This window comes from Salmo salar, unplaced genomic scaffold (assembly GCF_905237065.1).
Source record: "Salmo salar unplaced genomic scaffold, Ssal_v3.1, whole genome shotgun sequence".
Classification (NCBI taxonomy): Eukaryota; Metazoa; Chordata; class Actinopteri; order Salmoniformes; family Salmonidae; genus Salmo; species Salmo salar.
Window position 1 is genome coordinate 293,519 of NW_025550923.1, and position 16,019 is coordinate 309,537.

At 44.6% G+C, this 16,019-nt stretch overlaps 1 protein-coding gene and 1 long non-coding RNA gene across 2 annotated transcripts in view; one reads left to right on the forward strand and one right to left on the reverse strand.

Moving 5' to 3' along the window:
* Window positions 1-482: 482 nt before the first annotated feature.
* LOC106593888 (von Hippel-Lindau disease tumor suppressor) lies at window positions 483-3,115 on the forward strand. The gene is made up of 4 exons (XR_006768238.1): window positions 483-634; window positions 744-766; window positions 891-1,031; window positions 2,649-3,115. It is a non-coding gene; the product is annotated as a von Hippel-Lindau disease tumor suppressor (long non-coding RNA).
* A 6,170-nt stretch (window positions 3,116-9,285) lies between these two features.
* Window positions 9,286-16,019, reverse strand: part of tmbim4 (transmembrane BAX inhibitor motif containing 4) — a 41,017-nt gene continuing 34,283 nt past the window's right edge. The window contains exon 7 of the mRNA XM_045714028.1: window positions 9,286-10,354. Within this exon, the coding sequence (XP_045569984.1) occupies window positions 10,148-10,354 (207 nt within the window). The 3' untranslated portion in view covers window positions 9,286-10,147. The remainder of the gene's footprint in view (window positions 10,355-16,019) is intronic.

Consider the following 16,019-nt stretch of genomic DNA (forward strand, 5'->3'; position numbering starts at 1 on the left):
TTGTTAACGCATTATTAACTACTGCATAACACAGGACTCTCTCAGAGATCTTTAATAGGACTCTATTGGATTCTATAACATTATTTTAGACTCTTTTGGAGTCTATTGGACTCTATTGGACTCTACTGGACTCTATTAGACTCTACTGGACTCTATTAGACTCTATTGGAATCCATTGGACTCTACTGGACTCTATTGGACTCTATTGGACTCTATTGGACTCTATTGGAATCCATTGGACTCTACTGGACTCTATTGGATTCTATTGGACACTACTGGACTCTATAGGACTCTACTGGACTCTATTGGACTCCATTGGACTCTACTGGACTCTATTGGACTCTATTGGACTCTACTGGACTCTATTGGACTCTATTGGACCCTATTGGCGTCTGTTGTTCCAAGAATGACGTTTCATGTCTGACTCGTCAGAGCGCTGAACAACAGCGACCTCTTGTGATTTGTTTATGGAATGACATCGTCGTGGCATTCTGAGTGTCACTGTCGTCATGGATGGGCAGAAAGTAGTGAGTGTCGAAAATAAAACTCTTTGGTCTGTAAATTCTGATGTCAAAACCCACGTTAATTTTATTAACCAGTCAAAACAAAGCGCCCGAGCATGGTGGTTTTCTGAGTGAGTCCCTCCCTCATGCAACACAGCTTTCTGTCTTTCCTTTATTTAGTCTTTCTTGTTTTACTCAAATACTTGATCTGTATTAAGTTTAACATGTCATGTAATTCAGCTATGGGTTGAACCAAGAAGACAGTTCTACCCCAACAAAGCATTACTCAGCTATGGGCCTTTCCCAAATGTTGAATTGAATGAGTTATAGCCTAAACCTATTGTTCGTAACATTTCATTTCCCTCAATCTCATTCCACTCTCCGCAGCGCATCCATGGCTTTTCAGAGCCTCTCGAAATGGGGCGAAACTTTTAGCTAATCAGCAAGAAGTTTATCTGCCAGCAGCTGCCACCGAATATGAAGAGGATGGTCAGCCCAAGTTTCTGAATGTTGTCATAACTACACCAGGTGTGTCCCTCTCTATGTGCCTTCCATCAACCCCGTTGACAGACAGCTGTTATACACTACACTTCCTTGTGCTGTCGTTTCCTTTCCTCGTTGTCACCTAGATATAAAAGACTCTAACCAATAGTAGCATTGACATTTGCCCTGTCCCAGGCTACTATAGGCTGTTGTTTTATAAATGGTAGGCCTAGGCAACAGACAAGGAGGGTGTAGTGGCTTCCTTTCCTCTTGACCATAGCCACTGCCCTAGCCTGAAGCGGGGTCGTTTCCTACGCATACAGTCCACACTCTTTAAGTTTCCAAACAGCCAAAACATTCAATGAGATCCAGGGATATGGTGCAACAAAAAGGTTTATTCTTCTAATATCTAACAAAAAAAGGATTCTCCAATCAACTTAAATCAGAGATTACTGACATGGAAAATACATAATATGACCTGTCTGGGGGGGGGCAAAAACGAAGTTCCACTAACAACAAATGAATACATCTCAATCAGGTAAATATAAATCATAAAGGTACCTAATATTTCATCATATACATTCATATATTTACACTAATATACATGGAGCCCTGTGTGTTCTGTCTTTTATACAGATATGTCCACATGGGCTCTAACAGAGAGGAACACAACCTAAACTATTGACACTTCCCCTCAAGTTGTTGTTCGTGTCACCAGCCACACATGCGTTACTTATTTGGCATTTTACCCCTCAAAAAGTATTTTGATTGTTTCTTTCTGTGTTCCACTATTGTTTATAGTAGCCTGGGACCCAGATCCTTTTCTGATCTTGCCAACTCCTGATGGAATTGTCCTGACCAATAATTTGGCTTGGCAATGGAGTAGGCAAAAAGCACAATCAGACCTGGGACCAGTTCTGTCCAGGACTGTTGACAGACCTGGGACCAACTCTGTCCAGGAGTGTTGACAGACCTGGGACCAACTCTGTCCAGGACTGTTGACAGATATGAGACCAACTCTGTCCAGGAGTGTTGACAGATATGAGACCAACTCTGTCCAGGAATGTTGACAGATATGAGACCAACTCTGTCCAGGACTGTTGACAGATATGAGACCAACTCTGTCCAGGAATGTTGACAGATCTGGGACCAGTTCTGTCCGAGAATGTTGACAGATCTGGGACCAGTTCTGTCCATGAGTGTTGACAGATCAGGGACCAGTTCTGTCCGAGAATGTTGACAGACCTAGGACCAACTCTGTCCATGAGTGTTGACAGATCTGGGACCAGTTCTGTCCAAGAATGTTGACAGACCTGGAACCAACTCTGTCCATGAGTGTTGACAGATCTGGGACCAGTTCTGTCCAAGAATGTTGACAGACCTGGGACCAACTCTGTCCATGAGTGTTGACAGATCTGGGACCAGCTCTGTCCAGGAGTGTTGACAGATCTGGGACCAGTTCTGTCCAGGAGTGTTGACAGATGTGGGACCAGCTCTGTCCAGGAATGTTGACAGATGTGGGACAGGCTCTGTCCAGGAGTGTTGACAGATCTGGGACCAGCTCCTTCCAGGAGTTTTGACACATCTGGGACCAGCTCTATCCAGGAGTGTGTAAAAACACGTCAAGTTTCAAAGACGTCATTGTTTCTCTCTGTGTTCCAGTGTACTCTCTCCAGGAGTGTTGTCTGATGCTAATCCGTAATCTGGTAGAAGTGGAGGACTACGACAGACTGGACATCCCCGAGTCACTGAAGACAGACCTCAGACAACAGCCTGACTTACTGAAGGAGCTGGGAATAGGAGTGTTGACCTAGGATCAGTTGTATCATTTAGATCACAATGAATCAGATTACATGGACAGGGGGGGTGACCTGATCCTAGATCAGCTCTCATACTCTGAGAAGCTTTATGCATAACAGGCCACTGAATAATGGACTTTCTGTTGACCAAATGTAGCCTTTTCCCCTGCTCTGAACTCGTTGGTGGCTCTGGAACAGTGGCAGTCAAAGTCCGGTTTGGAGAACTGCAGTGGGGTCGCGAATTAAGAGTACTTATTATTATTAAGATTACATATTATTAAGATTACATATTGTATGGGACAAAAACAATTAAACATTTTAAGAAATATATATATATTTTTAATGTTTATTGAATAAATGTATTTGTTTGTTTCTTTTCATTTTGATGAGGGATGAAAACACAATGAATTTAAGGTTCTTTGGAGTGAGGTCGCAATACATTCTTGAGGAGAAAATGGGGTCCCCACTGAAACATTTTGAATACCATTGGTGACTCTAGAAGCTCAGAGCATCTGAATGGAACTTGTCCCTACCCTGAACTCATTGGTGACTCTAGAAGCTCAGAGCATCTGAATGGAACTTGTCCCTACCCTGAACTCATTGGTGACTCTAGAAGCTCAGAGCATCTGAATGGAACTTGTCCCTACCCTGAACTCATTGGTGACTCTAGAAGCTCAGAGCATCTGAATGGAACTTGGCCCTACCCTGGACTCATTGGTGACTCTAGAAGCTCAGAGCATCTGAATGGAACTTGTCCCTACCCTGAACTCATTGGTGACTCCAGAAGCTCAGAGCACTGATGGAAGCTACCTGGACTCATTGGTGACTCTAGAAGCTCAGAGCATCTGAATGGAACTTGTCCCTACCCTGGACTCATTGGTGACTCTAGAAGCTCAGTGCATCTGAATGGAACTTGTCCCTACCCTGAACTCATTGGTGACTCTAGAAGCTCAGAGCATCTGAATGGAACTTGTCCCTACCCTGAACTCATTGGTGACTCTAGAAGCTCAGAGCATCTGAATGGAACTTGTCCCTACCCTGAACTCATTGGTGACTCTAGAAGCTCAGAGCATCTGAATGGAACTTGTCCCTACCCTGAACTCATTGGTGACTCTAGAAGCTCAGAGCATCTGAATGGAACTTGTCCCTACCCTGAACTCATTGGTGACTCTAGAAGCTCAGAGCATCTGAATGGAACTTGTCCCTACCCTGGACTCATTGGTGACTCTAGAAGCTCAGAGCATCTGAATGGAACTTGTCCCTACCCTGGACTCATTGGTGACTCTAGAAGCTCAGTGCATCTGAATGGAACTTGTCCCTACCCTGAACTCATTGGTGACTCTAGAAGCTCAGAGCATCTGAATGGAACTTGTCCCTACCCTGGACTCATTGGTGACTCTAGAAGCTCAGAGCATCTGAATGGAACTTGGCCCTACCCTGGACTCATTGGTGACTCTAGAAGCTCAGAGCATCTGAATGGAACTTGTCCCTACCCTGAACTCATTGGTGACTCTAGAAGCTCAGAGCATCTGAATGGAACTTGTCCCTACCCTGATCTCATTGGTGACTCTAGAAGCTCAGAGCATCTGAATGGAACTTGTCCCTACCCTGAACTCATTGGGCACAGCGCTTTATGTCGACCAAATGTAGCCTTTTCCTAGCCTGGTCCCAGATCTATTTGTGCTGTCTTACCACCTCCTATGGCCATCAAGATGAGATGAGGCTAGCCTTTCCCATCCTCAAAACACTCAACGTTTGGAATGTATGAACAACATATTTAGGTTTAGAGCAGGTTGAATGGAACTTGTGACCAAACATTATAACAGAACCTATTAGCAACACAGTGGACCTGCTCCTACTTATCAGCCAAACATAGTTTATACCGGATGTTCAGTGCCTTGCAGAAGTATTCAGAACCCTTGGATTTAAAATTGATTAAAATAGATTTAATCATTTTTTTGTCAACAATCTACACAAAATACTCTTAAGGTCAAAGTGGAAGATTTAAAAAAAAATTTTGGGATTAATACATGTTTTTATAACTAAACTATAGTTGTTGCATAAGTATTCAGCTCCCTGAGTCAATACATGTTTGAATCACCTTTGGCATTGATTCCAGCTGTGAGTCTTTCTGGGTAAGTCTCTAAGAGCTTTACACACCTGGATTGTACATTTTACATTTTAGTCATTTAGCAGATGCTCTTATCCAGAACGACTTACAGTAGTGAATGCATACATTTCATACATTTTTTTTTCCCCCTCTCGTACTGGTCCCCCGTGGGAATCGAACCCACAAACCTGGCGTTGCAAACACCATGCTCTACCAACTGAGCCACACGGGACACAAAATTTGCCCATTATTATTAAAAAACATCTTCAAGCTCTGTCAATATGTTGGGGATCATGGCTAGACAACAATGTTCAAGTCTTGCCATGGATTCTTAAGCAGATTTAAGTCAAAACTAACTTGGTCACTCAGGAACATTCACCGTCTCCTTGGTAAGCAACTCCAGTGTAGATTTGGCTTTGTGTTGTAGGTTATTGTCCTGCTGAAAGTTGAATTCCTCTCAGTCTCTGGTGTAAAGCAGACTGAAGCAGGTTTTTTTTCCCTCTAGGATTTTGCCTGTGCTTAGCTCCATCCCGGTTCTTTTTATCCTGAAAAACTCCACAGTATTTGCCAATGGCAAGCATACCCATACCATGATGCAGACACCACCAGGCTTAAAGACAAGGAAGCAGTTGTTAACCTCCATTATTTCACACAGTGAGTCCATGTCACTTATGTGATTTGTTAAACCACATTTTACTCCTGAACTAATTTTAGGTTTGCCTAAACAAAGTGGCTGAATACTTATGCAACAATTATATTTTAGTTATGCATTTATTTTTCTTCCACTTTGACATTGCAGAGTATTTTGTGTAGATTATTGACAAAAAAATCACAAATCCATTTTAATTCCAATTTGTAACAATAAAAAGACACTGTCTAGTGGTGTCACCTGTCACTGTCACCTGGTCTAGTGGTATAACTGGTTCTATACAGGTGAGTGTTCACCTGGTCTAGTGGTATAACTGGTTCAGTAGAGGTGAGTGTTGTCTAGTGGTATAACTGGTTCTATACAGGTGAGTGTTCACCTGGTCTAATGGTATAACTGGTTCAGTATAGGTGAGTGTTCACCTGGTCTAGTGGTATAACTGGTTCAGTATAGGTGACTGTTCACCTGGTCTAGTGGTATAACTGGTTCAGTATAGGTGAGTGTTGTCTAGTGGTATAACTGGTTCTATACAGGTGAGTGTTCACCTGGTCTAGTGGTATAACTGGTTCAGTAGAGGTGAGTGTTGTCTAGTGGTATAACTGGTTCAGTATAGGTGAGTGTTGTCTAGTGGTATAACTGGTTCAGTATAGGTGAGTGTTGTCTAGTGGTATAACTGGTTCAGTATAGGTGAGTGTTGTCTAGTGGTATAACTGGTTCTATACAGGTGAGTGTTGTCTAGTGGTATAACTGGTTCTATACAGGTGAGTGTTGTCTAGTGGTATAACTGGTTCTATACAGGTGAGTGTTGTCTAGTGGTATAACTGGTTCTATACAGGTGAGTGTTGTCTAGTGGTATAACTGGTTCAGTATAGGTGAGTGTTGTCTAGTGGTATAACTGGTTCAGTATAGGTGAGTGTTGTCTAGTGGTATAACTGGTTCAGTATAGGTGAGTGTTGTCTAGTGGTATAACTGGTTCAGTATAAGGTGAGTGTTAGTCTAGTGGTATAACTGGTTCAGTATAAGGTGAGTGTACTGTCTAGTAGTATAACTGGTTCTATACAGGTGAGTGTTGTCTAGTGGTATAACTGGTTCAGTAGAGGTGAGTGTTGTCTAGTGGTATAACTGGTTCAGTATAGGTGAGTGTTGTCTAGTGGTATAACTGGTTCAGTATAGGTGAGTGTTGTCTAGTGGTATAACTGGTTCAGTATAGGTGAGTGTTGTCTAGTGGTATAACTGGTTCAGTATAGGTGAGTGTTGTCTAGTGGTATAACTGGTTCAGTATAGGTGAGTGTTCACCTGGTCTAGTGGTATAACTGGTTCAGTATAGGTGAGTGTTGTCTAGTGGTATAACTGGTTCAGTATAGGTGAGTGTTGTCTAGTGGTATAACTGGTTCAGTATAGGTGAGTGTTGTCTAGTGGTATAACTGGTTCAGTATAGGTGAGTGTTGTCTAGTGGTATAACTGGTTCAGTATAGGTGAGTGTTGTCTAGTGCTATAACTGGTTCAGTATAGGTGAGTGTTGTCTAGTGGTATAACTGGTTCAGTATAGGTGAGTGTTGTCTAGTGGTATAACTGGTTCAGTATAGGTGAGTGTTCACCTGGTCTAGTGGTATAACTGGTTCTATACAGGTGAGTGTTGTCTAGTGGTATAACTGGTTCAGTAGAGGTGAGTGTTGTCTAGTGGTATAACTGGTTCTATACAGGTGAGTGTTCACCTGGTCTAGTGGTATAACTGGTTCTATAGAGGTGAGTGTTGTCTAGTGGTATAACTGGTTCAGTATAGGTGAGTGTTGTCTAGTGGTATAACTGGTTCAGTATAGGTGAGTGTTCACCTGGTCTAGTAGTATAACTGGTTCAGTATAGGTGAGTGTTGTCTAGTGATATTACTGGTTCAGTATAGGTGAGTGTTGTCTAGTGGTATTACTGGTTCAACTGAGTTAGCGGGAGCAGACATACATGAAAATGTAAAACACTCAACTTTACAATTTAATCAAGAAATCAAAGCATATACAATTGATGGTGCATTCACAGTTCACCAAATAGATGTGCAACTATTTTACTTTCCACATGACAATTTGTATTGCACTTGCAGGTTTGTTAATAAATGAATGACTGAGGAAACAGAATATAGAGCCTAGTAAAATCCCTTCATAGTATTTACATGATCTCAACCTCTTGGTATTCAAATCTGTAGTGTTCTTCAGATTCCCTTTCCTGACAACTGATGTGGTATTATTCTACTGTACATTGTTCTGCCCACCAGGTAACTGGTTGAACATGTTTCCTGGTCCCAGAGCATCCCTCTGTTTGCTGGCATATCAAATCTCTGTCCCAAATGACCCATAGGGCTTTGGTCAAAAGTAGGGCACTATATAGGGAATGGGGTCCCATTTGGGACACGGCCTCTGGTCAAAAGTAGTGCACTATATAGGGAATGGGGGTCCCATTTGGGACAAGACCTCTGGTCAAAAGTAGTGCACTATATAGGGAATAGGTTGCTATGTGATACATTTTCTCAGGTGTCCTGGTTAAGTCAATAGTGGAGAATAGTGTATTTTATAAAACTTTACTGTGACTACTATTCAAGTCTTTCTAGAATGATCAGATCTCTACATTCAGTGGCCAGTTTATAAGGTACACCACCCCCGTTCACGAAAATGGTTCGTTCCTACAGTCAGTGAGTCACGTGGCCTTGGGCTTGTTATATAAAGCAGGCAGACAGGCATCAAGGCATTCAGTTACTGTTTGATTAAACGTTAGAATGGGCAAAACCAGTGACCTAAGTGAATTTGAGCGTGGTATGATCATCGTTGCCAGGCGAGCCGGTTCCAGTACCTCAGAAACAGCCGGCCACCCTGGCCTTTTCACGCACGACATTGCCTAGGGTTTACAGAGAATGGTGCGACAAACAAAAAACATCCAGTCAGCGGCAGTGCTGTGGATGAAAACAGCTCGTTGATGAGAGATGTCCAAGGAGGATGGCAAGAAATGTGCAAGCTAACAGGTGGAACACAAACAGGAAAATAACGGCGCAGAACAACGGCGTCTCGAAACCCACAACTCGTCGGTCCTTGTCACGGATTGGCTATTGCAGCAGACGACCACCCTGGGTTCCTATCAGCTAAAAACAAGAAGAAGATGCTCCAGTGGGCAGGCCATCACCAACACTGGGTTCCTATCAGCTAAAAACAAGAAGAAGATGCTCCAGTGGGCAGGCCATCACCAACACTGGGTTCCTATCAGCTAAAAACAAGAAGAAGAGGCTCCAGTGGGCAGGCCATCACCAACACTGGGTTCCTATCAGCTAAAAACAAGAAGAAGATGCTCCAGTGGGCAGGCCATCACCAACACTGGACAATTGAGGAGTGGAAAAACAAGAAGAATCGATGCTCCAGTGGGCAGGCCATCACCAACACTGGGTTCCTATCAGCGTAAAAACAAGGAGCATGAGTCATGGTCCCAGTGCCTGGCAGGCCATCAACGGTACAGGCTGATGGTGGAGCAGGATTTGAGTGTAAGAAGCATGTGCATGGTCCGACGAATCCCGATTCCTGTTGCGTCGCGTTGATGCCAGAGTCAGGATTTGGCGTAAGCAGCATGAGTCCATGGTCCCATCCTGCCTGGCGTCAACGGTACAGGCTGATGGTAGAGTCAGGATTTGGTGTAAGCAGCATGAGTCCATGGTCCCATCCTGCCTGGCGTCAACGGTACAGGCTGATGGAAGAGTCAGGATTTGGCGTAAGCAGCATGAGTCCATGGTCCCATCCTGCCTGGCGTCAACGGTACAGGCTGGGGGCGTTAGGTCCCTTGACATCAATTGTTTCCTTGCCTTAAAGAACTCAGACTGTTCTGGAGGCAAAGGGTGTCCGACCCGGTACCAGATGGACCTAATACACTGGCCACTGAGTTGATTTTTCTATTCCTACGGACAGTAACTAAGGGATGTTTTCATGCGTTGAAATTCAGAATACCAGCAAGCTAGGGGATGGAAGTTAGGAAAGTAGTTAATTCTACTTTAGTCTAAAAAATGTGTTATGCTATTTTACACCATCACCCAAAAACAACCTTACATAATCCGTATGCTTCAATATTCAGAAAGGATTCATTCATTGAGCGAGCAACCCAAAATTAAATATATATATTTTTTGTTTACATTAAGAATAATAAACAGTATAGAACAAAACAGCATAAGTCCAAAACACAACCAGTTCCAATGGCACAGGTTATAATATAATATTATCTCCGGGGTTAAACTTAGACGATGAGTTAACGTTTCACAATCACTGGTAGGATCTACAGCAGGGTTGTCTATCAGAGACTGGGGGCAAATCAGTTTTCAATTCAGGAGGTGAATCGATAAATGCCCATTTTTCTTTTCTATGAGGATTTTCTAAATAATTCCAAGAAAATGTTACTGAATTTAGAACTGAATCGATCCCAAGTCACCCTGTGAGCTAAGCAGCAGATCACTAATCGCCTGAGTCCCAAACCACACACTGTTCCCTTCACGGTGCACTACGTTCATACAGAGCCCTATGGGCCCTGGTCAAAACGTAGTGCACTAAATAGGGAATAGTGTGTAGTGCACTAAATAGGGAATAGAAGCTCAGTTTTTCTTCATGGAGTCCAGCATGCGGAGGATGTGCAGGAAGAGGTTAACGATGTCCAGGTACAGGTTAATGGAGGCCAGGACGTGTTCCTCAGGGGACAGCTGGTGCATCAGGAGGTGGGTGTCATAGATGATGAAGCCACAGAACAACAGAGCTCCTGCACCAGCAAATACCAGCTCCACTGTGTCGTTCTGGAAGAAGAGCTGGGAGGGGGAGAAGAGGAGGATGGGGAGAGGAGACTCAGATTAAACGCTGGATAGATGGATTGACTGACGGATAGATTAAGGATGTCTGAATGGACGGCTGATAGATGGATGACTGACTGACAAGGCATTAATGAGGAATGACTACTTAGAAGAAGAAAAAATGGATAATGAAGGGATAATGGATGTTGAAAAGAGTGGTAATGACCTACCTCTACTGTAGTAACCACTACCTGAAGGAAACCACCTCTACTGTAGTAACCACTACCTGAAACCACCTCTACTGTAGTAACCACTACCTGAAACCGCCTCTACTGTAGTAACCACTACCTGAAGGAAACCGCCTCTACTGTAGTAACCACTACCTGAAACCGCCTCTACTGTAGTAACCACTACCTGAAACCACCTCTACTGTAGTAACCACTACCTGAAGGAAACCACTTCTACTGCAGTAACCACTACCTGAAACCACCTCTACTGTAGTAACCACTACCTGAAACCACCTCTACTGTAGTAACCACTACCTGAAACCACCTCTACTGTAGTAACCACTACCTGAAACCACCTCTACTGTAGTAACCACTACCTGAAACCACCTCTACTGTAGTAACCACTACCTGAAACCACCTCTACTGTAGTAACCACTACCTGAAACCACCTCTACTGTAGTAACCACTACCTGAAACCGCCTCTACTGTAGTAACCACTACCTGAAACCGCCTCTACTGTAGTAACCACTACCTGAAACCGCCTCTACTGTAGTAACCACTACCTGGAAACCGCCTCTACTGTAGTAACCACTACCTGGGAAACCGCCTCTACTGTAGTAACCACTACCTGGAAACCGCCTCTACTGTAGTAACCACTACCTGAGAAACCGCCTCTACTGTAGTAACCACTACCTGAAACCGCCTCTACTGTAGTAACCACTACCTGAAACCGCCTCTACTGTAGTAACCACTACCTGAAACCGCCTCTACTGTAGTAACCACTACCTGAAACCACCTCTACTGTAGTAACCACTACCTGAAGGAAACCACCTCTACTGTAGTAACCACTACCTGAAACCACCTCTACTGTAGTAACCACTACCTGAAACCACCTCTACTGTAGTAACCACTACCTGAAACCACCTCTACTGTAGTAACCACTACCTGAAGGAAACCACCTCTACTGTAGTAACCACTACCTGAAGGAAACCACCTCTACTGTAGTAACCACTACCTGAAGGAAACCACCTCTACTGTAGTAACCACTACCTGAGAAACCACCTCTACTGTAGTAACCACTACCTGAGAAACCACCTCTACTGTAGTAACCACTACCTGGAAACCACCTCTACTGTAGTAACCACTACCTGAAACCACCTCTACTGTAGTAACCACTACCTGAAACCACCTCTACTGTAGTAACCACTACCTGAAACCACCTCTACTGTAGTAACCACTACCTGAAACCACCTCTACTGTAGTAACCACTACCTGAAACCACCTCTACTGTAGTAACCACTACCTGGAAACCACCTCTACTGTAGTAACCACTACCTGAAACCACCTCTACTGTAGTAACCACTACCTGAAACCACCTCTACTGTAGTAACCACTACCTGAAACCACCTCTACTGTAGTAACCACTACCTGAAACCACCTCTACTGTAGTAACCACTACCTGAAACCGCCTCTACTGTAGTAACCACTACCTGAAACCGCCTCTACTGTAGTAACCACTACCTGAAACCACCTCTACTGTAGTAACCACTACCTGAAACCGCCTCTACTGTAGTAACCACTACCTGAAACCGCCTCTACTGTAGTAACCACTACCTGAAACCACCTCTACTGTAGTAACCACTACCTGAAACCGCCTCTACTGTAGTAACCACTACCTGAAACCGCCTCTACTGTAGTAACCACTACCTGAAACCACCTCTACTGTAGTAACCACTACCTGAAGGAAACCACCTCTACTGTAGTAACCACTACCTGAAACCACCTCTACTGTAGTAACCACTACCTGAAACCGCCTCTACTGTAGTAACCACTACCTGAAACCGCCTCTACTGTAGTAACCACTACCTGAAACCGCCTCTACTGTAGTAACCACTACCTGAAACCGCCTCTACTGTAGTAACCACTACCTGAAACCGCCTCTACTGTAGTAACCACTACCTGAAACCGCCTCTACTGTAGTAACCACTACCTGAAACCGCCTCTACTGTAGTAACCACTACCTGAAACCGCCTCTACTGTAGTAACCACTACCTGAAGGAAACCACCTCTACTGTAGTAACCACTACCTGGAAACCGCCTCTACTGTAGTAACCACTACCTGAAACCGCCTCTACTGTAGTAACCACTACCTGAAACCGCCTCTACTGTAGTAACCACTACCTGAAACCGCCTCTACTGTAGTAACCACTACCTGAAGAAACCGCCTCTACTGTAGTAACCACTACCTGAAGGAAACCGCCTCTACTGTAGTAACCACTACCTGAAACCGCCTCTACTGTAGTAACCACTACCTGGAAACCGCCTCTACTGTAGTAACCACTACCTGAAACCGCCTCTACTGTAGTAACCACTACCTGAGAAACCGCCTCTACTGTAGTAACCACTACCTGAAACCGCCTCTACTGTAGTAACCACTACCTGGAAACCGCCTCTACTGTAGTAACCACTACCTGAAACCGCCTCTACTGTAGTAACCACTACCTGAAGGAAACCGCCTCTACTGTAGTAACCACTACCTGAAACCGCCTCTACTGTAGTAACCACTACCTGGAAACCGCCTCTACTGTAGTAACCACTACCTGGAAACCGCCTCTACTGTAGTAACCACTACCTGAAACCACCTCTACTGTAGTAACCACTACCTGAAACCGCCTCTACTGTAGTAACCACTACCTGAAACCGCCTCTACTGTAGTAACCACTACCTGAAACCGCCTCTACTGTAGTAACCACTACCTGAAACCGCCTCTACTGTAGTAACCACTACCTGAAAACCGCCTCTACTGTAGTAACCACTACCTGAAACCGCCTCTACTGTAGTAACCACTACCTGAAACCACCTCTACTGTAGTAACCACTACCTGAAACCACCTCTACTGTAGTAACCACTACCTGAAACCGCCTCTACTGTAGTAACCACTACCTGAAACCACCTCTACTGTAGTAACCACTACCTGAAACCACCTCTACTGTAGTAACCACTACCTGAAACCACCTCTACTGTAGTAACCACTACCTGAAACCACCTCTACTGTAGTAACCACTACCTGAAACCACCTCTACTGTAGTAACCACTACCTGGAAACCACCTCTACTGTAGTAACCACTACCTGAAACCACCTCTACTGTAGTAACCACTACCTGGAAACCACCTCTACTGTAGTAACCACTACCTGGAAACCACCTCTACTGTAGTAACCACTACCTGAAACCACCTCTACTGTAGTAACCACTACCTGAAACCACCTCTACTGTAGTAACCACTACCTGAGGAAACCACCTCTACTGTAGTAACCACTACCTGGAAACCACCTCTACTGTAGTAACCACTACCTGAAACCACCTCTACTGTAGTAACCACTACCTGAAACCACCTCTACTGTAGTAACCACTACCTGGAAACCACCTCTACTGTAGTAACCACTACCTGAGAAACCACCTCTACTGTAGTAACCACTACCTGAAACCACCTCTACTGTAGTAACCACTACCTGGAAACCGCCTCTACTGTAGTAACCACTACCTGAGAAACCGCCTCTACTGTAGTAACCACTACCTGGGAAACCGCCTCTACTGTAGTAACCACTACCTGAGAAACCGCCTCTACTGTAGTAACCACTACCTGAAACCGCCTCTACTGTAGTAACCACTACCTGAAACCGCCTCTACTGTAGTAACCACTACCTGAGGAAACCGCCTCTACTGTAGTAACCACTACCTGGAAACCACCTCTACTGTAGTAACCACTACCTGAAGGAAACCACCTCTACTGTAGTAACCACTACCTGGAAACCGCCTCTACTGTAGTAACCACTACCTGAAGGAAACCGCCTCTACTGTAGTAACCACTACCTGAAGGAAACCGCCTCTACTGTAGTAACCACTACCTGGAAACCGCCTCTACTGTAGTAACCACTACCTGAGGAAACCGCCTCTACTGTAGTAACCACTACCTGAAACCACCTCTACTGTAGTAACCACTACCTGAGAAACCGCCTCTACTGTAGTAACCACTACCTGGAAACCGCCTCTACTGTAGTAACCACTACCTGGAAACCGCCTCTACTGTAGTAACCACTACCTGGAAACCACCTCTACTGTAGTAACCACTACCTGGAAACCGCCTCTACTGTAGTAACCACTACCTGGAAACCGCCTCTACTGTAGTAACCACTACCTGAAACCGCCTCTACTGTAGTAACCACTACCTGAAGAAACCGCCTCTACTGTAGTAACCACTACCTGAAACCGCCTCTACTGTAGTAACCACTACCTGAGAAACCGCCTCTACTGTAGTAACCACTACCTGAAACCGCCTCTACTGTAGTAACCACTACCTGAAACCGCCTCTACTGTAGTAACCACTACCTGAAACCACCTCTACTGTAGTAACCACTACCTGAAACCACCTCTACTGTAGTAACCACTACCTGAAGGAAACCGCCTCTACTGTAGTAACCACTACCTGGAAACCACCTCTACTGTAGTAACCACTACCTGGAAACCACCTCTACTGTAGTAACCACTACCTGGGAAACCACCTCTACTGTAGTAACCACTACCTGGAAACCGCCTCTACTGTAGTAACCACTACCTGAAACCGCCTCTACTGTAGTAACCACTACCTGAAACCGCCTCTACTGTAGTAACCACTACCTGGAAACCGCCTCTACTGTAGTAACCACTACCTGGAAACCGCCTCTACTGTAGTAACCACTACCTGAAACCGCCTCTACTGTAGTAACCACTACCTGAAACCGCCTCTACTGTAGTAACCACTACCTGAAACCACCTCTACTGTAGTAACCACTACCTGAAACCGCCTCTACTGTAGTAACCACTACCTGAAACCGCCTCTACTGTAGTAACCACTACCTGAAACCGCCTCTACTGTAGTAACCACTACCTGAAACCACCTCTACTGTAGTAACCACTACCTGAAACCGCCTCTACTGTAGTAACCACTACCTGAAACCGCCTCTACTGTAGTAACCACTACCTGAAACCACCTCTACTGTAGTAACCACTACCTGGAAACCACCTCTACTGTAGTAACCACTACCTGGAAACCACCTCTACTGTAGTAACCACTACCTGAAACCACCTCTACTGTAGTAACCACTACCTGAAACCACCTCTACTGTAGTAACCACTACCTGAAACCACCTCTACTGTAGTAACCACTACCTGAAACCACCTCTACTGTAGTAACCACTACCTGAAACCACCTCTACTGTAGTAACCACTACCTGAAACCACCTCTACTGTAGTAACCACTACCTGAAACCACCTCTACTGTAGTAACCACTACCTGAAACCGCCTCTACTGTAGTAACCACTACCTGGAAACCGCCTCTACTGTAGTAACCACTACCTGAAACCACCTCTACTGTAGTAACCACTACCTGAAACCGCCTCTACTGTAGTAACCACTAC